This window comes from Xyrauchen texanus, chromosome 28 (assembly GCF_025860055.1).
Source record: "Xyrauchen texanus isolate HMW12.3.18 chromosome 28, RBS_HiC_50CHRs, whole genome shotgun sequence".
Classification (NCBI taxonomy): domain Eukaryota; kingdom Metazoa; phylum Chordata; class Actinopteri; order Cypriniformes; family Catostomidae; genus Xyrauchen; species Xyrauchen texanus.
Genome location: NC_068303.1, coordinates 20,366,926 through 20,389,962, shown reverse-complemented (window position 1 = coordinate 20,389,962; position 23,037 = coordinate 20,366,926). Strand labels below are relative to the sequence as shown.

General features: G+C 42.4%; 2 protein-coding genes across 2 annotated transcripts in view; one reads left to right on the top strand and one right to left on the bottom strand.

Moving 5' to 3' along the window:
* Nucleotides 1-16,819, bottom strand: part of paics (phosphoribosylaminoimidazole carboxylase, phosphoribosylaminoimidazole succinocarboxamide synthetase) — a 21,885-nt gene extending 5,066 nt beyond the window's left edge. The window contains exons 1-9 of the mRNA XM_052095339.1: nucleotides 16,326-16,819; nucleotides 14,187-14,576; nucleotides 13,254-13,322; nucleotides 12,450-13,151; nucleotides 12,250-12,327; nucleotides 11,221-11,396; nucleotides 10,078-10,114; nucleotides 9,662-9,859; nucleotides 7,350-7,528 (exon numbers count right to left, since the gene is read on the bottom strand). Of these exons, the coding sequence (XP_051951299.1) occupies nucleotides 7,350-7,528; nucleotides 9,662-9,859; nucleotides 10,078-10,114; nucleotides 11,221-11,396; nucleotides 12,250-12,327; nucleotides 12,450-13,151; nucleotides 13,254-13,322; nucleotides 14,187-14,576; nucleotides 16,326-16,707 (2,211 nt within the window). The 5' untranslated portion in view covers nucleotides 16,708-16,819. The remainder of the gene's footprint in view (nucleotides 1-7,349; nucleotides 7,529-9,661; nucleotides 9,860-10,077; nucleotides 10,115-11,220; nucleotides 11,397-12,249; nucleotides 12,328-12,449; nucleotides 13,152-13,253; nucleotides 13,323-14,186; nucleotides 14,577-16,325) is intronic.
* On the top strand, nucleotides 10,093-23,037 carry ppat (phosphoribosyl pyrophosphate amidotransferase). The gene is made up of 11 exons (XM_052095341.1): nucleotides 10,093-10,831; nucleotides 17,487-17,553; nucleotides 17,731-17,937; nucleotides 18,049-18,161; nucleotides 18,892-19,037; nucleotides 20,273-20,345; nucleotides 20,575-20,726; nucleotides 20,914-21,041; nucleotides 21,119-21,340; nucleotides 21,460-21,580; nucleotides 21,776-23,037. The coding sequence occupies exons 1-11, from the start codon at nucleotides 10,704-10,706 to the stop codon at nucleotides 21,940-21,942; spliced, it is 1,524 nt and encodes a 507-aa protein (XP_051951301.1). The 5' UTR covers nucleotides 10,093-10,703; the 3' UTR covers nucleotides 21,943-23,037.

Sequence of the window (23,037 nt, the reverse complement as noted above, 5' to 3'; positions counted from 1 at the left end):
AAGGGAGGAGATAATGCTCAGCATATACATACCCTAGTCCATTCTATAGTCAGGCTGATAGAATGTTGGAATGCAATGAGGGGACCTGTAGGTTATAAAACCTGATAAATGTCGAAGGCGAGGCCCAGCATGCCGCCGCACAAATATCTTCAATGGGTATCCCACTCGACCACGCCCACGAGGAGGCCATGCTCCTCGTAGAGTGAGCTCTGACGCCTAAGGGGCATTGAAGGCCCTTGGCTTCATAAGCCAGCGCTATAGCATCCACTATCCAGCGCGATATTCTTTGCTTTGAAACTGCGAGACCTTTAGTGCGGCCGCCAAAGCATACGAATAATTGTTCCGTCTGTCTGAACGGGGCAGAACGTTCCAAATATACTCTGAGCGCCCTGACCGGGCAGAGTAAATTAGCGTCGCTTTCGTCTGCTGGAGACGATAGCGCTGCCAGAAACATAACCTGTACTCTGAAGGGTGTAGAGAGCACTTTAGGAATATACCCGTGCTTTGGCCTAAGGACAACTCTGCAGTCGTTAGGTCCAAATTCCAGGCAAGCAGCGCTTGATGACAGCGTGTGCAGGTCGCCCACTCTCTTGACTGAGGCGAGCGCCAGCAAGAGCGCAGTTTTGAGCGAGAGCTGTTTAAGGTGCACGGTTCGGAGAGTTTCGAACAGGGCACTCTTGAGTGCGTCCAGGACCGTGGCCAGGTCCCAGATCGGCACCGAGGGGGGGCGAGGAGGGTTCATCCTCCTAGCGCCTCTTAGGAAACGAATGATTAGGTCGTTTTTCCCTAATGAGCGTCCCTTGTCAGGATTGTGTGACGCCACTATGGCAGCCACATAGACTTTGAGCGTGGAGGGTGTGCGGCCAGCCTCCAGCAGCTCTTGCAAGAAGGCGAGTACACTTGGTATCTCGCACGATTTGGGGTTCAAGCTCTTGGTATCACACCAGTCACTGAACACTTTCCACTTTTGGGCATATAAGCGCCTCGTCGAGGGCGCTCGCGCCTCAGTGATGGTTCTCAAAACTCCACTGGGGAGGTTCTTTGGAACCCGTTGAGGGGCCATGCATGGAGGGCCCACAGATCGGGGTGGGGATGAAGAATCATCCCGTTGGCCTGCCTGAGGAGGTCTAGCCTCAACAGAATCGGCCATGGGGCAGATTGCACCATCTGCATCAGTTCTGGAAACCACGTCTGGTTTTTCCAGAGTGGGGCTACCAGGAGCACTGCACATTTCACTTCCCTGATCCGACTGATGTCCTGAGGTAGCATCGCGATCAGGGGAAAAGCATACAAGGGGCGGCTCGGCCAGATTTGGGCGAGCGCGTCCGTGCTCTTTGAGAAGAAAAGGGGGCAGTGAGCATTTTCCCTGGAGGCGAAGAGGTCGACCTCTGCCTCGCCAAAGGTTTGCCATAACCACTGAACCGTCAGGGGGTGGAGAGACCATTCTCCTGGGAGAACCTTGTCTCTGGACAGCATGTCCGCTCCCTGGTTCAGGGCGCCTGGCACATGCGCTGCTCTCAGCGAGCGCAGGTGGTGCTGTGACCATAAGATGAGCTCCCTGGCCATAGAGTGCAGGGTGCTCGACCTGAGTCCACCCTGGCAATTTATATACGAAACTACTGTCATGTTGTCCGTTCGGACCAGGACGTGTTCGTTTTTCAGGTACGGAAGCAGGGCTCTGAGAGCCAAGGCGACCGCTTTCATTTCCAGACAGTTTATATGTAGGCGCTTTTCCGGGTTTGACCAAAAGCCGGAGACAGGCCTGCCCTCGTAAATGGCCCCCCATCCTATTTTGGAGGCATCTGTCGTGATCATTTTTCTCTGCGTATTCACGCCCAGACTCACGCCGGTTTGATACCAGTTGACTGCTTTCCAGGGCGTCAGGGCTTTTATACAGCCGTGATTCGCTCTGATCAAAAAGTGGCCCGAGCGCCACGCGTGAGTGGGGACACGGCTCTTGAGCCAGCGCTGGAGAGGACGCATGTGCAACAATCCTAGCTGGAGTACAGCTGATGCCGAGGCCATGAGACCGAGCATTCTTTGAAATCGTTTGACGGGGGCACGCGCGCTCGTTCTGAATGATGTTGCAAGGCGTCGAATAGAGAGCGCACGCTCTGATAAGAGGCGCGCTGTCATCTGCACTGAGTCTAGCACTATTCTCAGAAGAGAGATATTCTGGCTGGGGGATAGCACGCTCTTTGCAAAATTGATTCTCAGACCCAGGCATTCTAGATGGCTGATAATCCAAGATCTGTGCGTTGTTAACTGACCCTCTGATTGTGCTATGATTAGCCAATCGTCGAGGTAATTCAGTATTTGCACTCCCCGCTGTCTCAGGGGGGAAAGTGCCACGTCCAAACATTTCGTGAATGTACAGGGGGGCCAATGATAGGCCGAATGGTAGTACTGTGTACTGGTATGACTGTCCCTCGAAAGCGAATCTCAGAAAAGGCCTGTGATGAGGCGCTATCCGAATGTGAAAGTAAGCGTCTTTCAAATCCACTGATAGAAACCAATCCCCGGGGCGAACTTGCGCGAGGATATGTTTGGTTGTTAACATTCTGAACGAGCGAATCATTAAAGCTTTGTTCAGATGTCTGAGATCTAGGATGGGGCGGAGGCCACCGTCCTTTTTCGGGACGAGAAAATAGCGACTGTAAAAACCCGCCTCGCTCAGAGGGAGGAACAGTTTCTATAGCGCCCTTCTCTATCAGTTTGAGCACCTTGGTGCGTAGAACATGTGACACATCTTTCCTCACTTTCGTCTCGACCACCGCTGAAAAGCGGGGTGGTCTGCGAGCGAATTGAAGTGAGTAACCGTGTTTTATTATGTTCAAAACCCATTTCGGCATGTTGGGGATTTTTTCCCAGGCTTTTGCTCGCACAGATATGGGCTGAATGCCAGCTGGGGGCATGTCGCAGTGACGTATGGGCCCCACCGGCAAATTGCCTTGTGCTAACACTGAGTTTACAGCTCTCAGAGGCGCAGGTGCGCGCTGAGCAGCCATGTTGAGTGCCGAGTGCAGGGGTGCGTGTGAGAATACAGGCACGCGCGCTATCTCTGAAATGCTTGCAGCATGAGTCGGAGAAATGCTTGAAACTGTATGGACAGAGTTTTCGGGTGGGGGTGCATACATCGTAATAGGCACGCGCGCCACATTCATAAAGCTTCCCGCTCTTAGCGGGGAGTCTCTTGGCTCGTGCATCGCATCTGTGATGCTTGCGGCATGAGACAGAGAGGTGTTTGAAACTGTATGGGCAGCGCTTATGGGTGGGGGTGCATATACTGTAGTAGGCACGCGCACCACTTTCATAAAGTCTTCCGCTCGCGGCGGGGGTTTTTTGGCTATGCATACAGTGTTTGTGTGCAGGACAGCAGGCACGCGCACTACATTTATAGTATTTCCCGCTTTTACTGGGGAAGTGTTTATAACTGTGGGAACAGTGCTTGTGTGTAGTGGTGCATACATGACAATAGGCACACGATCTACATTTATGGGACGTCCAGCTTGAGCTGGGGAAGTATTTGGCACTGTTTGGACAGCATTGATATGTGGGAATGCGCACTTTAGTGTGGACATGTGAACCCTTAGTGACACAGGCAGAAAATGACTCTTTTCGTGATTTCTGTGTGTTGCCGTTAAAACGCCGTTTGATTGCAGGTGAGCGAGTTCTGTGACTGGCCCATTGACTGCTGTACAGACATTTCCAGCCGCCTGTAAGGGGACTGGGTAATGTTTCACATGTTTTAGAGAGAGTGGTCCGGCCTTTGCGAGACACGTACTCGCTCTTTTTCTTCCTATTGCTAGGAAGACTTACGAGGCTCCGGGTTCAGCACGATCTTGGGCCGAGGGCCTCGTTGCTCAGGCGGCTTTCTTCGGCCAGCGGAATGCGAGCGGCGTCGAGCGTCCGTTTCAGGTCTGCTCTTTGGCTGGGAGACGGGAGGCGCCGCCCTGGCTCGCTGCGGTCTCTGGTGAGATGAGCTGGAGCGCTTGGGCAGGAAGTGACGCATAGCCTGCGAATCATTCCGGGCCTCAGTAAAGCGTTCAGCGAATTCTTTTACCGCCGGTCCGAACAGGCCGCTTGGAGCAATAGGCGCATCAAGGAATGGCGCCTTATCCGCGTCCTTCATCTCCGTTAGCGTCAGCCACAAATGGCGCTCAAGGACAGTCAAGTTAGCCATGGCCCGGCCGATGGATTGGGCGGTGGCCTTCGTGGCTCGCAGGGCTACGTCAGTGGCGCTGCGCAGGTCCTTGAAAGCCTCAGGTTCAGGTCCAGACTCGTCCATGGTGCGGAGAAGTTTGGCCTGATAAACTTGTAAAACCACCATTGAATGAAGTGCTGACGCAGCTTGGCCGGCGGCGGCGTATGCGCGACCGGCGAGAGCTGAGGTGGATCTGCAGGGCTTCGAGGGATGAGAAGCTTTGGCTTTCCATCCAGCGGTGGAGGGTGGGCACAGATGGTTGAACACAGCCTCCTCGAGGGGCGGAGTTCCCTCGTAGCCTCTTTCTCTCGCGCCGTCCACTGAGGAGAGCGAGGAAGAAAAAGAAGGCTTCAGGAGAGCAGAGTGCGGGGCTTTCCACGACTTTGTGAGTTCGTCGTGAACTTCGGGGAAGAAAGGAGAGGGTCTCTGTCGAGGGGCCTGCCGGCGCCCCTGCAAGAACCACTCGTCCAGCTGGCTGCGGGCGGGTTCTTCCGGAGAAGACCAGTCGAGCCTGAGGTCTTCCACGGCCTTGGACAGGATGCGGACGATCTCAGAGTCCATGCTGGTGCCCGTGTTCGTGTCCGCTGATGTCGATGGCACGGGGTCAAAAGCCGAGCCCGGCCAGTCGTCGGATGCAGCGTCAATAGAGAGGCTGTCATCTTTTTCATCGTCGTCCCCTGACGCGCCGAACGAGACGAGACCCACCGCTCTGTTGGAGGGGTGCTGGTCCGCCTTCGTGAAATGGACTGGCGGCGGGGAGATCTCTGGTAACGGTGAAGCACGCGGGGACTGGGCCGGCGTGACGTCACTGAAGTCTACGTGCTCTGGCAGCCTCTGCGAGCGACGCTTTTTCTTGCGCGGCTCGAACGGAGGGGGCGGCAGCACGGTGGAAGCAGGCTCGTTTGCGGCAAAAGCGGCAAAACGAGCGCGCAGCTCGGCGAGGCCCAGGGAGTCACATTCGGGGCATCCGCCCTGAATGAAAGCAGCTTCTGCGTGGTCCGGTCCCAGGCAGCGAGTGCAAATGATGTGACGATCCCCGTCAGGAAGAGGGCCTCTGCACAAGGCGCAGGCTGAAGGCATTTGCAACAACGCCTTGAAAATTGCTCTTTTACTTAATCAAAAAAGCGTCGCAGAGGCGAGCGCTTGCAGTAAAAGGATATAGTGATGCGCGCCAGATGGCGTAGCAGAAGGCTTCGAAGGCGCCCATTGGTCGCGCGTTCAGAGTCGCCCCGTCATTGGTTCGAGCAAGTTGCCGCAGCACAGCCAATGACTGAGCTGCCTCGCTCACTGCTGTCTGCTGTGCAGCTGCAATGCGTTTTACATAAAGACTTCAATATTTCGAGAAACGGAGTTTTCCCATAGCGTAAGCTACTTACGCAATAGGAGAGACCTCTCGAGAGGGAAGCATTGATTTCAAAGGGGATGGTACATCGGAAGGACGAAGAGGGCAATTATGAGACGTTCAACATCTCTTCATAAATGTTAACCATTTTAAAATATTTAATTTAGCCTTGTACTCTCAAAGACATCATTTATGAGGCAAAACATGTGTGAAAAACACTGGTGTGAAATAGGAGACGAGGTTATGCTGACACGTCGCTTCAATGGCACAAGTCATGTGACATCCCCTCAACGTGCAGAAACATCAGTCACTTTTACACATGAATAGCTCTTCCGTTCTTTTCCTTCAATGATGAACAAGGTAGACTCACATGCCGATGCTGAAGTAAACGAACATGCCACTTTCATTCAGTCGGTCGGTACATGTACCAGGCCATTCATTTTGTTTATGAATGAGAAATTTCACGAATACCGCTTCTTACTTTGCATGCGCCGCTGAAGCAAAGCACGCTATTGGTCGTAGCTGTAACCAATCAAGAGATCTGCCTCGGTTGCACCACGACTGGCTGCCGCTGTAATCAGTCATAACCGCTGATTTTGTTTCACAATGCGCAGCCCCCAGCAATGAAAAAACTATACAAATGTGTGTATTTGACTCCATTCCGAGTCAGATCGGTACCATGTTTTTGTGCTTATAACGGAAACCTTGCTAGTAAAGGGTTATAGGTTTATATATTTTAAAGGGTTATCAAATGGTTTTATTAATATTTTTAATATTTTCCAGGACATTTAGGTATTTTTCTAATTTTCCATGACTGGAAAACTATATTGAAAAAGTCCAGGTTTTCCAGGTCGCGTGGGAACCCTGATGCATTTTGCTCACTGACTAATTATCTTATCTGTCTGCCATAGTAACACCCATATCACCCAACACCCATCTTTTCAGTAGCATCAAATGTTTTTCTTTAAAAACAAACTTCCATGATATTACATGAACTATTTTCACAAATTCCATCATAAAATACAAAAAAAAAAAAAAAAAAAAAGAACGTAACAGATGCATACTTTGGCCAATGTTAGCATTATCGCCATGAATGCAGAATGTAAACAAATTATCTACTACATACATCTTACTTTCAATTATCAACATGTGGTTATAACGGTTTCTTTTGCTGATCTAGTGTGATTTCAATTCATAAAAAAAAAAAAAAAAGGTAGAAAGCATAATATTTATTGAATATGCCACTGAAAGCAAAGGACAGGTTACGTGACAGTTGCAGAACTGTTCAAGAATAAATCTATAATAAATACTAGCGATTGCTAGGAAAATATAGACAAACCATGTATTTTCTTTTATCATCTGTTTTTTCACAATAGCTCAGCACAATCTTAAGTTATTATTATGCTTTACATGAAGTTAAGAAGGATAATTGAAGGCACCAAGTGAAGCAAAGCAGAGCTTGTATAGTTATATAATCCAGGAGCAAATAGAGTTGTCTTTGGCCTTCGGACATTACTATAAACACAACAGATGACGTAATCTGATATTCATCCAAATCAACGCATAAAGGATAATAGAAATGCACAAAGCTGTACATTTTTCCATGTTGTTGTGCCCATTGTGTGCGTCATGCTGTTGAGAAGCTAGTTAGTAGACTTCTTCGACACGCTAATATGATGCAAAAAGTCACCCGGAAATATTTGGTAATGCATGGTGTCATGCATACTTATAGAGATGAGATCTCTCAATCCACCAATTGTTTAAAACTTTTTAAACTGTCATTTCTAAATGATAGAACATCACCTTAAAGAACATCTCCATCTTTAGAGGAGAGAAACGGTAACCCTCTTTGACCCCAGGGTTTCGTTTGAGGAAGGAGCCAGTGGCAATCCGTCTGCAAACCCACTCAATGGGTATCATCTCACAGCGGGTCGCCACAAAAGCGGTCTCAGAATGCTGTCTAACAAATGCGGTCTTGAGACCTGAAAGGAAAGTGGTACATGCATTATTATTCACAGTCATCCACACAAGGTGTGTACCTTATTAGAAATGGCAAAACCACTAATAGATAAAATGACATTTGAAAATGTCCAATGATGTGGTAATGGCAGTTATGTTATGGGTTTCATGGTGGATGCCATTCTCTGAAAAGTGTGTAAAACCATTAAGACCAACACACAATGCTAATCTATGTGTTGCAGATGACTGACAAATGAGACATGCTTCACATAGTGAAACTGGGACTGTAGTCTAAATAACCTAAACAACGCATGCATGCATGTCCCATTCAATTTAATCAAAAGGAAGCATGCCGAGGTCACAAGACTGTCATTTCCAGAGTTCAACCTTCATCATGAGCTGCACATGGGACACACTTAATTCAATTCACCAAAATTGCAACCATGTTAAAAGTATCTTTGAATTTTGTCTCTACCTCATGAACTTCTTCGACATTGTACAAAACACATACACTACCAGTCAAAAGTTTAGGGTCACTTATTCTTAATTATTATTTTTTTCCTCCACATACGGATTAACAGAAATGGAACTATAGGAATTATGCTGAGACTAAAAAAAAAAAAAACATGTTATTTTTTAGCATCTTCAAAGTAGCCACCCTTTGCAGAAATGTACTCTTGGCATTTTCTCAACAAACTTGAGGAATTACCCTGGGATACTTTTTAAACATAATTATAGGAGTTCCTATCTATGCTGGCACATACGTGCTACTATTTTTTTTTCAACCCTTTTCTCCTCAATTTGGAATGCCCAATGTGCTCCAAGTACTCGTGGTGGCATAGTGACTCGCCTCAATCCGGGCGGTGGAGGACAAATCTCAGTTACCTCCACATCTGAGACCATCAGTCCACGCATCTTATCACATGGCTTGTTGAGCAGGTTACCGTAGAGACCATAGACTGTAAAAAAGATGGACGGCGCCCCTTCGCTCTTTTCCATTGGTGAGAACTGAAGCCGCCAGTGTCCCGATATGGCACTGACACTTTGGGACTTGAGTCTGCACAGTTGCGATTTCGGGACCAGACCTGCACTGCGCAGGAAGTAAAGCCACAAAATCAAGGCCCCGCCCTCACTCTCGGTGTGAAATAATTAATTATAGAAATTTAGATATTAAATTTAAAGCTCCAATCTCCTCAGTCCTCCGAAGATCCCAAAAGTGACTACTTCGCTCAGAGAACCTGTCAATCACAGCTGTCAATCATGATGTCACAGCACCGTTTTTATAGCATCAAATAACTAACTAAAAACAAACTTATTTTGAAAACAAACACTTGAAATTACATCAACATGATAGAAACTACAGTAAATGACAGAAACTATCTTTGGAAAAAAGATATGTGAAGTGTAATTTAATTGTTTATTTGGTCTCACGTCCCGTTGAATAACATGGAGAGGCGAGGTTTATGACCTATACTAGGACCAGTCACCCGGGGGTGTGATCGAGACGTTTTGGCTTCACTTTTGAGGGCTTGTGCGGCACACTTGGCAGAGACGTAGCGTGTGTGGAGGCTTCACGCTATTCTCCGCGGAATCCATGCACAACTCACCACCGAGATTGAGAACCACATTATAGCACCACGAGGAGGTTACCCATGTGATTCTACCCACCCTAGCAACCAGGCCAATTGGTTGATTAGGAAGACTGACTGGAGTCACTCAGCATGCCCTGGATTTGAACTTGCAACTCCTGGTAGTCTTAATGGCTAATTTTCTTTATTATTTGGTGCAATCGTTCATTTCAAAAACTTTTTTTTTTTTTTTTTAATAAAAGGTTAGTTTTGTAAAAAAAAAAATGTTGCCACAATTATTTTTTTTGTCTACAAAACTAATTTCAAACATTTAAGCATCTGCCTTCAGATCAAATGTTTTTTAAGATCATGAGACCCCAAACTTTTGATAGGCAGTTTATAAAAACAATCCAGAGTATGTGCACTGATGCACAGCTGCAAGTTTGCAACAAACAGTAAGTGGGCTTACACAACATTGGCTTATACAACGTTAGATTTTTTTGTTGTTGTTGTAACACTTTGCAAAGGAATTAACCTGTTTGCCAGATAATTGCATAAAATAATAATCAAAAGGATCAAAAATCTCACCAGCATCCTGCAAAAGTTTGAACACACAGCTGGTGGTCTTATTGGCAATAGCAGCTTTGCCCTCCATCTGATCCTTCCGAACCGCGTTGCCCGCTGTGATCTGATCTTTAGACTGGACCAGAACATGACCCGGCTCATCCACAAGCTCAAAGATCTGCTTGGTCTTACCCTCGTTCAGTTTCGGACCTAGTTTCAATTCTACGCATAAATATAGACACCAACTAATATTAACTGCGAGATTAATCACAGCATATATAGACTTGACCAAGAAAGACTTGCAATGTTGTATAATTATGATAAATAACTCAACTGAATATTATTGTAACTATGCTTTTGTATATACTGCGCAACAACTAATCTACACAAAACATTATAAATATGCTACAGGAGGGGGAAGCAGGACCAACTTAACTTACCTGATGTGTTCGACATTTTTGTTGAAGTTCGTTTTTCCTGGAAAAATATAAGAAACCTATTATTTCTTTGCCGCTGAACTTCAGAGTATAACTGATATAAAGTATGGCGCCAAGGAACGAGACCCAACTAATTTATTTTCAAAGAGCAACGCCAGTTACGACACTCTGCCGAGACTAAAAACCAATCAGAGTGATGCAATCTTCACCACGTGGGCAAAAAAAATCCGCTCTGCTTTGTTCGAGAAACAAAACTTTGGAAATCAGATGACGTTTAGGACAAACATCCATCCTGATATATCTCCGCAAACTACATTGAAGTTAAGTGGCACGTGGCTTGCAGGTGTGGCGCGAGACATTTAGCGCATTCCTCACTGTTAAACAAACCCGACTTTTGCATATTTTGTGTTAAAGATATAACCAAACTCCCCTTTGAGAACTGTTATTTTCCATCTGCTCAAGTTTAGTTTGAACCTTAAATCTGGTGTTTTTATTCATTTGAGCATTTTGTTGAGTCTCGCGCTGCATGCTCCGCTGTGAGGAAGTAGCACGTGCTCCAAGTTACTTCAGTCAGCGTGGAAATACACGCTACGCTACAAACCAGGGCATCCAAATCTACAGAGGAGGACATGGAGTTTGAGTCGTCGGGTATCGGTGAGGAATGCGGGGTTTTTGGCTGTGTCGCAGCAGGAGAATGGCCAACACAACTGGAGGTGGCACAGATTTTGACACTTGGTCTTGTTGCTTTACAGCACAGGTAAGTGTGATGCTGCTTATATTTAGAACAAAAAAGGTTTTGCTCTTGTGACTTACATAAGGATTTGTTATCCGTTTTAAATGAATCTTCTCGTTTCATATACGGGTTACACAGTAACTTTTCTTAATGCTTGCATTGTAAGTAACTTAAAAATGTAGTACACTTTATCGTGAAGGAAGGTGTAATTCATTATAGATACAACTTTTGCAATTGCCTTACGTTTCTTTTTTCTTACTGATACGCTTTATCAATACTGATACAGCCCATTAATCAAGGACCGTTTATGATATAACGGTTTGTGAACGTTGCATCTCCTTTTGTATCTCTCGCGCTACTAATGCAATATTGGAATCACAAATCAATGGATTTCCATTGTTCTGTCATCTTACCGATTGTTCGGCCGTGATTGCATTAGACGCCATAGAACAAACAGAGGTGATCTCCATGATCGGAATGTATTGATCATCCTCTTCTTTACATTGGAAGTCTATATTCTCCGACCAGTCTGTGCTGCTTTCTCCATCATCAGTGCTCTGATGAAACTGTTTGCTTACCAAACGGTCTCCTGAAAAAATATAGATAATAATTAACAAACGTTCCGTAGGTCAAAGAGCGTGTTTATTCTCTGACCGTTATTTAAAATATTAGTTCTCTCAAAAAACGGGAAATTCTGTCATAATATACTCACCCTAATAACGTTCCAAATCCATGTGACTTACAGTACTTTCTTCAGTGGACAACAGAAGGAAAAGTGTCTGGATATTTTTCCATACAATAAAAGTGAATTAGGACTGAGGATGTCAGTCTCTTACATTCTGCCTCATTTTGTGTTACACAAATCATACAGGTTAGGAACAACATGAGTGTGATAGAATTTTACTCGCACCCAACTATTTGCTATTTCCTCTCAAATATATATACATCGTGTATATTCATTGTTCTTGAATGCTGACTTTATCTCCTTTTTGGAGCTTTTGGAATTCTGGTCACCATTCACTTGCACTTAAAGAGCTGAAGTGTTCTTCTAAAAATCTTGGTTTGTGTTCCACAGAAGAAAGTCGTACATATCTGGAATGGCATGAGGGTGAGAATATGATGAAATAATTTTTATTTTTGGGTGAACTATCCCTTTAATTCCTCTGTGAAAAAATAATTTGTGAATATATGGCATGATCGTTCGTGTTGTTAGTATGTATTGTCTGTAAATTAAATAATGTTTTTATCTTTAATGGGAAGTTCTTTGTGTAGTTGTGTTTGTGACCTTCCATCCTAATCATTGTGTTCTCACTCCTGTCTTGATTCTATTAGAGCCAGACTGTAGTCACAAGACTCCATCACAGCTGAGCCCTAGTCCGTTACTGTGTGTTACAACTTTAAATTGAGAATGTCCCTATCATGTGGAGAATATAATGAAAAACCTTCGTCTGTAGCCTTCCTCTTTCTGCCTTTGGTGGCCACCACCCGCTCTCCTCTTGTGTATGTTGTGTCAATGCTGTCTACATTGCAAACATACAGACACAAATTGAGAGTATACGCAAAAGAAAATGTCATTCCATGGACACTTAATCATTTTAAATTAAGTATTTTTAGTGCAATTATTATGGCGTAATAGAATTACCTGTGTACTTCGGACCGTTGTCATATATAACTGCAGTGACTGAGTCAGAGGATAGATGGTGTTCATACTCGATCTGAGGACTGCTAACTGATCTTACCAACATGGAATTCAATTCAGGCATCCCAAATTGCATGTTTGTCACTTCATCTGACTCTGTTAAAATGCTTTCGGTCCCAGCTTGATTCTGAAAAACCCTTGCAGTATTGACTGGAGATCTCAAATTGGTCTCATTCGTAGGTGGCTGGTCATATCTAACAGCAACAATGTCATTATCCACCTGTGGAATTCCCACCACGGAATGCTCCTCAAATTCTGGAGGACTGAACATCCTAGAATTGAACTCCGCATAACTCATACGATTTCTAGAAGGCTTTGATAAAAGGGCATCCAGTTGTTCGTAAAACCTCATGAGGCGGCGAGGATCTCCTATATCAGCCTTTCCTCTCTGCAGAGAACGGTAGAGGTATTTCAGGTTTTTATACTTGGTGCGACATTGTTTCCAGTCTCTTTCTACACCCTGCTGAAGAAGCCTGCGTGAAATTTGCACAAAAATGTCTTTATTTCTGGTTGAACCTTGTAGCTGTCGCTGAATGCTTTCATCAGCCCAGATTTGAAGCAGCGCTGCCACCTCTTCCTCACTCCAGTTTCTGCCAGAGTCATGCACCGTGATTACATTCATTTCATTTGCTGCTGCTGTTGTCGCTGGTGACATGGTTAAGCATTGGACAGAAATGATGGGTTTTTGAGATGTGGTTTTTAAATTACATTCAACATACCAGCTTTTGTGACTATCTTCCAACTCACCTGTTTCTCTTCCAATCAGAGGATGGGCTGCAGTATTCATTATTGTTTGCATCTCTGCCAGACTTTCATCTTGAAAGGAATTAAGATGGAAATAGTGAAATTCTAGATAATGAGAGGCTGATGAACTTTATCTGGTTTTGCCTGAGGACCTAGTTTGTACATTGGACATCCAATAGTGACCCAACATGGTACCAAATGTGTTTGGCGTCCAAAAGTTACAAAAATGTCCTTAAAATCAAATTATTTGAAATGTGTTAATATATTATCATGAACTGCATAGGCCCAAAACCAACAAAATAAGCATTAGTGTATCTTATGATTAGAATAACGTAGGCTAAGTAGGAAAAGTGTACATGTGTTTTTGTAAATAAGTGTGATTTAGATAGTGTTATTGCTTAACATGAATCAAACACTTGGACAAATATTATATTAGGGGGAATTCATATAGGAGGCATATTGCAGTCTATTTGCACTTTTTTTTTTTAAATTAAGTCTATGAACGCATAAGCTAGACAGACGTCTTTGACTGTTGTGTCTCGCTGTTTTTTTCAGAGACCAAGTGTTCTATGCATTTCCACTGCACTGTGACTAGCTGTTTTTGAATGCAAGAATTTGTCCTTTGTGAACAGTCCCTTACGCTGCTGAATAGGAGAATTAGCCAGATGGTTGGTGTCTGTCCAATTTGGCTACCAAATGACACATGGATTTGTGCCACAATTCTGTAGAATTGTATTAGATGCATGGCCTTTGACGTCAACAACAAAAGAATGTTGATAAGCACATTTATTTTTGCTGTCCTAGCTATGAAATATTTTAAGTTGGTTAAGTTAGCTGCATTTTATTGTTTGCATTTAGCATTGTTCGCAACCCACCAGTTGTCTTTATTTTCTAATGAAGCACTACATTTTTCAAAGGTAGTAATTAAAAACTTACCATCATCAATCTTGATAACCTGTTCTTTGCCAGGTTCACGCCCTGTAGCCAGAGGGTCTCTGTCTGGTATTTTCCTGGGCGAGTCCACCCCCTCAAAACCCCCTTCAATGTCTTTGCCCTGCAAAATGGAATCAAGCTCAGCCAAGAACCTCATTGGTCGGCCTTGGCTTTTGCTGACTTTGTAGTCGTATTTCAGGTTCTTGTATTTGGTGCGGCATTGTCTCCAGTCTCGGACAACGCCATGTTGCTGCTCTAGACGATGTGCCATTTCCTGGAAGATGGCCTTGTTTCTGTGGGAGCGTTGGAGTTGCTTATGAACCTCCTTATCTGACCAGACATTTAGAAGAGCACGAACCTCCTTGTCAGACCAGTGTCGGCCTCCATCCAGCACTGAGTAGGAAGCAAATTGGTTTTATTTAAAGGTGCACTTAGTAAAAAAAAAAAAAAAAAAAAGAATTGTCATCTTGCCCTGCTGAAAAAAAAAATAGAAATTCCAATGATTTCCACTACGAATACCATTATGAGTCTAGTGTGTTTTGGGTCAAATTCCATTAGGATTAAATGGTATGTATTGGTTTCCATTATAAAAATGTATTGGTTTCTAATTGTTTCCACTAGACTTAACATGTCACAATAGAAGCCAGCACATTATCAGTACAGACCCTCCTGGACCGTTATAGTTACCATTGAAACCAATAATTAGCATTATAACCATTAAAACAATTTGAATTTCTGTGAGGGTTTCTATTGTTGTTTTTCAGCTGGGTGGACTGACCTACCTGCATGGATGCAATCTCATTCAAACGCAATCGTTTTCAGTTAATGATGCCATTGTATAAATTAACTATTCAGAGTCAGCCATGATTAATTTTATGAATTAAAATGTCAATAAAAGGGTGATTACTGAGGTTAAGCGAGTAGTATTTCACTGGTCATATGATCCTAACATGGCAGCCCCCATGAGGTGACCCACTCCATGTAGAATAAAACCACTTTTATAATGTTACTGATATGTCTTCATCTCACTTAAACGTATGTTTCAAAATTGTGAGTAAAAAGTTTTGAGTGAAAAAAAATTCTTGAGAGTACCTTTGGTGGTCATTTGGGAATGGAAAATTATGGCCCTGGCATGCGTACGGCAAAGTGCTTCTTCGTTATTTGCATAGAGCCAAAAAGAAATTTGAAACAGCTGAGCAAGGGCATACTGTTTGCAAACATTCAGACACCAGTCACAATGCTGTGGGAGGTGTTTAGAAGAGCATTTAAATATGAGGAACTATATGTAAACTCTAAACTAATGTGACATTAAAATTTCTTATCAATGATTTAATGCCTCATCCTATGAGTAGAATTCACATGAGATCAGTGAAAAAAGCAGGTTTAACCACTCAATGATAATTTAAAGTAATATATATGCAGTAGGAAATGTTTAATGTCTTGTTTACATTCTATATACATATTTGTACTTTGAGGTTGAGATCTAGTTAAAAAATTGGTAAACTAACATATAATAACTATATGTTGCATATAAAATATGTATGCACCAATATGAAAATTTGACTGCTACTGATTGTAACAATAAACTATAGGCTAATAGAGATAGTTTGCAACTTACCTTATTTTGTTATTGTTTTCCCCCCTATTAATGCGAGAATGTGACAGATCATGTAATATAAAATTATTATTCTAAGGAGTGCCAACCCTTCTACATAGTGTGGCTATTATTACAAAGAGTTTTTACAAAATATGTGACCAATTAATTATAAACAAATCTTCGGTTTTCATATGCATTTTCATGCTTATTACCAATATGCCAATGGTTTTAATTTGGTCAGTAACTGGACAATAAATATCGGCAGCTGATATAAATATTTGTGTTGTAACCATGTGAACTTATGTTTTTATGTATCTATTTATTTAATAAATCTCTACTTGCAAATCAGTTTACCCTTTTGAGATAATAAAACTTGGCTCAACTTAAGCAACAAAGTAATTTTCCCTTGACATTTTGAATAAGGCCCAATTGCCTACTACGTGTGTTTTATAGGCATATTTGAAACAAAAAGAGCAAAAATCTAATTATTCTAACTTGATTGCTTTACCAAAGTGTTGCGTCTTTAAAATTGTGAAATAGATTACCTTCCTGAAGACTTGCTTGGGAAGTAAACTCCTCTCTTCTATTGGGAGCCATTGGCTCTTCATCTGCCACATAAGGCCTTTGGGTCAGTGATCTAGTATCTGCGGAAGCTTGTTTGTAGACCGTCTGTGTAGGCCTCCAGTCTGGAAGAGCCATGCTCCTACTCTGGGCCTTACACTCAACCCAGTCTTTACACACCCCAAGCTCTCTCAGTCGGCTTGAGATGGCCTCATACTTGGCCTTGCTCTCTTCCTCTTCCCACGCCTGTCTCTCCCTCCACACTGAAAGCAGAGCTTTCACATCTTCCCCTCTCCAATGTCCAGCTTTTCCTCTCTGCTTCTTTTCCTCCCCAGCATTCCTGTGTTGGGCTGTTTCAGGCTCCATGTTTCTAAGCTTGCCTAGAAATGGCTTCTGTTTGTTCAACTCTGCCTTTATCCTCTCTGCTCCCCCTCCCCGTTGACTTTAAGCTCAGTGTCCAAGGCAACCAGACGACTGAGCCAGTTAGGAATACCCACGTGACCGAGAACAGCCTTATGACTGGCTTAAGCTGTGTGCCGTGGGGGAGGTGCAAGGAGGAAATGTGAGAAGTGGCTTGGCAAGTGAGCTGCACTTGCTGTGTCTGTTTCTCCCAATAAGACATCTGTAAAAGGCTTAAGAGGCATTTGGCTGTGCTAAGAGCTGACAATATATCTGTTTGTAATTCTGTTTTGAATGCCTTGCTTAGTCTTATTTGAGACATATTTTTTTTTCTCCCCCCTCATGCTTTCAGTCCTCTCTCTCTCTAATTCCTGCCCCTCCCCCTTCCTCATTCTCACTGTGGCTAACTGCTTCACACAAACCAGTTTGATCCGCCTTTTTAGTCACACGCATTGCAGCCATTGAATCATGTGACAGATTTGGCTTGATTTTGACATTGTTAGTGTAAAAAAGTGGAAGAGGGGTAGGAATGGGATGGACACATTCTCTATCTAGACTGCAGTCTTGCCTAAACATGTTGCTACAGTGTGATCTAGTTGCCCTCTGCATGCAATTTCATGCCTTCAACAAACTCCATCAGTTTATCACAATACTTACCCTTTCTTTAAATTAAGTCATTTACATAAACATCTACTATGTGTGGAATAAGTGTATTAGAGGATTTTAAAGTAATTTCTGTTAAATAGGGGTCAAGAGAGTGCTGGAATTGTCACAAGTACTGGAATAAATCCCCCGATTTACACCACTCTGAAGGTAATGTAGGAATAATACAGTGTGTAAAACATCTCACTTAAAATGTACTGGCCCTTGAGGGGTGATTGTTTCAAATATAAATTCAGCAATGAGTGCAAGATTAGGCACGCCTGAGATAATTGCTCTCTGTCTCTCTCTCTCTCTCTCTCTCTCTCTCTCTCTCTCACACACACGCAGGGAATGGGTTTAGTGAACACAGCTTTTAAACCAGAGGACTTGCTGAAGCTGCGCAATGGTAACCTTGGTATTGGACACACACGTTACTCCACCACTGGCATCTCAGAGCTGCAGAACTGCCAGCCTTTTGTGGTGGACACCCTGCATGGCAAGATTGCTGTGGCACACAATGGAGAGCTGGTCAATGCCTCTGCACTGCGCAAGAAGGTGGAATTGGACTTTTAGGGATTACATGAGACTCCACGTATAGTTTTGGAGGAGGGTGGAGGTTATTCTTTTCCCTATTTGATATAATATGTGATAAATTGTGTGTTAAAGGTTATGCGACATGGGGTTGGCCTCTCCACCTGCTCAGACAGTGAGCTTATCACTCAGCTCCTTGCACTGACTCCTCCCATGGAGGAGCTTGACACTCCTGATTGGGTGGCTCGGTAAGTTGTACATTGCAATTCGCTTTACATGTAGATCTGATTGGATCACCACTCATTAAACCCTCTCATCTTAAAGGAATATTTTGGGTTCAAAACAAGTTGAGCTCAATCAGCTGCATTTGTGGCAAAATATTGATGACCACAAAAAGCATTTTGAATCAACCATTTCTTTAAAAAAAAAAAAGTACAAATCTGGGTTACAGTGAGTCACTTACAAAGTGAATGGGGGCCAATCTGTAAATGTTAATATACCATTTCCAAAATGTAGCCACAAGGCATAAACAATATGCTTGTTAACATGATTTTAGTGTGATAAAATCGCTTGCTAACCTTTTCTGTGTAAAATTATATCCAATTAAATAGGTAATGACGTTAACCATAAAATGACTGTAAAAGCAGCTCAAATAATAGAGTTTTAACAGAAGAATTAATTAGTGCTTTTATAAAATTATAAGTTTCTCATTTCTGCCTTTTTAAACCCTCCAAAAATTGGCCCCATTCACTTCCATTGTAAGTGCCTCACAATTTTTGCTTTTTAAAGAAAAAAAGAGGAACCAATTGAACATTTTTTGTGGTAATCAACATTAAATCACAAATGCAGTCGATTGAGCTGAACTTGTATTAAACCTGGAATATTCCTTTAATAGACTTACTGATTTTAAAATGAAATCCACTTTCTGTGATTTGTAATGTTAGTCTTTTAATGTTTTTTTTATTTTTTATTTTTTAGTATTAAAAATCTGATGACAGAGACACCTACATCATACTCACTGCTAGTGATGCATCAAGATGTGATCTATGCTGTGAGAGACCCCTATGGAAACAGGCCTCTCTGTATTGGACGTCTAATGCCCATCTCCAAACTGCACACCTCAGGTGTGTACAAGCAAAATAAGTAATTCAACTATGATGGGAAGGGAAATGGGAAAACATTATTCATACAAAAGGTATTGGTATACAGGTGCATCTTTGTTTTACATTTAAGTTTTTGAATATATACAGTGTATATAGGGCCTATCAATTCTGTGTCAATGTTAATGTCAACATTTTCAAGAAGTTAACTTCAGTGAATAGGAAATGGTGGGTGAAAATGGCCAAATTGATGCCCTACACAGAGCTCGACAATTGTCGTGTGTGGGGGGGTCCTTGAGATCGGGTGCTCGTATAACGTATGAGGAAGGGCAGCCGGTGGAGTTTCTGGTGCCCCCTAGGGAGCTAGTGCCCTAGGCAGACTGCATAATATGCTTATAGAGAGCTGCAATACTTTGTGTAGATAATTTAGCCACATAATTTAGTGTCAACGCCATAATCTTTGTTTCCTTTTAAGTGAATTCAGTTAACATCAATCAGAAAAGCTGTGTTGTGCATGTCATCTTTTAAGGGTGCCAGTAAATTATGTTTTAAAATATGCAACATAAAATTGAAGACCGTAAAATCCTGGTTTATACTTGATGCATTTGCACAGACATACAATTGAGATAATATATTTTTATAACAGTATTATGGTTTGACTGACTGAGCTCTCATGATAAATTCAATTTCACATTTCTTGTCTCTCTAAGGCACCTCTTGTTTGTGCCCACAGATCCAGAGATTCTGGGCAGAAATGTTCAGGTCTACTCGAGTTCTATAATTATAATTTACCACCTGAACCAAAGACTTCCATATTAGGCCGGCCATATTCCTTTTCAGGGTTGGCGGTTCGATTCCCAGCCCACATGACTCCACATGCCGAAGTGTCCTTGGGCAAGACACTGAACCCCAAGTTGCTCCCAATGGCAGGCTAGCGCCTTGCATGGCAGCTCTGCTGTCATTGATGTATGAGTGTGTATGTGTAAATGAGTGATTGTGACACAGTGTAAAGCGCTTTGGTAACCTCAAAGGTTAAAAAAAAAAAGTGCTATATCAGTGCAGACCATTTACCAATGTTTGAAGTGTTAAATTAAAAACGTAATATTCACATTAATATTGGGAGCTAATTATATGAACTGTGTATATTCATAATTAGGCATGTCACCAACTGCTAACTAAAGGCTGTGGCCTGCCTGTTGAGTTCTAGAATAAAAAGAGAGAAACTGTACTATGCTCATTCCTAATTTTAATTTTTTTAGGTGCTGGAGAAGGAGACACAGAAGGTTGGGTGGTTTCATCTGAGTCCTGTAGCTTCCAGTCCATTGGAGCAAGGTATGCCCACATTATCATGGCAACCTGTATTTCCCTTGAATTCAAACCGAATCACTCCGTTTGATTGGGCTTTGATTTCTGAATTTGGTTAAAATGTGAAAGCCCATTTTTTTTAACTCCATTTAACATTTGGGTACCATATACTGTTTCTCTAACAATTTTCCATCGCAGAGCCCTAAGCTCCTATTACATTTTGTTTCTGTTTGTATTTTTATTTATCTTTTCTCAGGTATTATCGTGAAGTACAGCCAGGGGAGATAGTCCAGATCTCTAAAAATGGAGTGAAGAGCCTGACTGTTTTTCCACGCCCAGAGGGAGACCCTCCTGCCTTTTGCATATTTGAATACGTTTACTTTGCCAGGCCAGACTCTATATTTGAAGGCAAGTTCATATTTAAAACTGTCTCTCTGTGTATTAGGAATAATTTTAAACAAAAGATAACTAATCAGGTAGAGCAAAGTCATATATAAATATTTCTCATCAATTGTGACATGATTATGTTACAGTGCAGTTAATCTTAATGAAGTTAATCCTAGGTGAAATAAGCATTTGTGTTACCATATTACAGGTCAAATGGTATATACTGTGAGGCAGCGCTGTGGACGGCAGTTAGCCATTGAGGCCCCTACTGACGCTGATGTAGTAAGCACTGTTCCAGAATCGGCCACACCTGCAGCATTAGGATACGCACAAGAGGTAATAAGGATGCTATACATATTTGTGTTAATGGTTCACTCGAGATATTGCAAAGTTTCACTTTTGTCTTTCTGTAGTCTGGACTTCCATATGTAGAGGTACTATGTAAGAACCGTTATGTGGGCAGAACGTTCATTCAACCAAATACTCGACTGCGTCAGCTTGGAGTGGCCAAGAAATTTGGAGCATTGACTGACAACTTTGCTGGCAAACGAGTGGTGCTTGTTGATGATTCTATTGTCAGGGGCAACACCATCTCCCCTATTATTAAACTGCTAAAGGAAGCAGGTGCAACAGAGGTAAGATTCATTCAAATGTTTTAAATCGCATATATAATGAGCCTTGTCTTGGAAATGTTTGCTGATTTGGTCTCTATTTACCTGCATACTGTCATTGTGTATGTCACCTGAACTTACAGGTCCACATACGAGTTGCATCTCCTCCGATCCGGTTCCCATGCTACATGGGCATCAACATTCCTACCAAAGAGGAGCTAATTGCTAACAAACCAGAGTTTGAGGATATAGCTGGCTATATTGGTATGTCAGAACAGTACAGAATTTTGCTGACGCCCTAGGGTCTTAGAATGTACACACAAACTATGAAAGAAATATACAAATTATGCTTTGCAGCCTGAAAAAATTATTTATAAAAACTGGCAATTGTGCATGTGGACCACAAAGGTTCTTTAGAATATCATGTACATTTTTGTAATGTTGTGTTGTTTTGTGCAGGTGCTACAAGTGTGCGTTACCTTTCTGTTGAAGGCCTGGTGTCTGCTGTTCAAGGTGGGATAGAGTCACATGGGAAAGATGAGAGGATCTGCTCTAGCACTAAAACTAGTTTGGGCCACTGCACAGCCTGCCTCACAGGCAAATACCCTGTGGAGCTGGAGTGGTGAATTGCTGGCTTCCGAACTGTTATTCAATCAGTGTCTTATCAATTCTGTATTATAAATGCAACTTCATGACATAAAACTAAAGCTATGGTGTTTGTTACAGTCTTAAAGGAATGGTTCCCCAAAAAATTCAAATTATTTTATAATTTATTCACCCTCATGGCATTCTTTGTGTATGACTTTCTATTTTCTGCAAAACACAAAGATTTTTAAAAGAATATTTCAATTCTGTAGGTCCATACAATACAAGTGAATGGTGACCAAATTTTGAAAGCTCCAAAAAACACACAAAGGCAGCATAAATGTAATCCATTATATTCCAGTGGTTTAATCCATGTCTTTGGAAGTATTCTAATTGGTTTTGGTGAGAATTGACCAAAATATAAATCCTTTTACACTATATATCTTGACATCACCAGTTTTCTTGGCGATCATGATTGTGTGTCAAACATTACCAAGAGTAATGTAGCATGAAATTATGATTGTGCCTAGAGACTGCAATGGCACAATGTACAGTGAAAAGGGTTTCATTTTGGTCTGTTCTCACCCAAAAGCAATTGGATTGCTTCAGAAGACATTAAACCACTGGAGTCATATGGATTACTTTTATGCTGCTTTTGTGTGTTTTGAAGCTTCAAAGTTTTGGTCACCATTCAAAAAATCTTTGTATTCTGCAGAAGTCAGCCAATAAATGATGAGAGAATTTTCATTTTGGGTGAACTATTCCTTTAACATGTTAAAGCATTGATAAATGTTATAGATATCTTCTAAAAAGCAGGTCATACTGAGAGTTAGAACTAAAAAATATGGATCTATTTTGAAATTTCAAACATTCCGTTTTCCTTAATTCATGTCAGCATTGCTGCTGGTGATTTGCAGAATGCAAGTTCAGCTAAGAATAGAATGCATTTTCACACTTAACACTACATCCTGTAACATTCCTATGAGAATTTATATTTCAATATCCCCCTAAGCATTTGAGTCTGATTTAAGTTTATCATTTTGAGCTGTCCTGCTACTTTAAGACATATTTTCCCACTTTTCAATTTATCCTCCATACAAAAAAAATAGATGTGAAATGCACTTATTTGTTTATTG

Coding starts and splice junctions, on each gene's coding strand:
- ppat (XM_052095341.1), top strand. CDS start 10,704: ATGGAGTTTGAGTCGTCGGGTATCGGTGAGGAATGCGGGGTTTTTGGC. Junction 10,832..17,486: donor CTTGTTGCTTTACAGCACAG/GTAAGTGTGATG, acceptor TCTGTTAAATAG/GGGTCAAGAGAGTGCTGGAA. Junction 17,938..18,048: donor CCTCTGCACTGCGCAAGAAG/GTGGAATTGGAC, acceptor TGTGTGTTAAAG/GTTATGCGACATGGGGTTGG.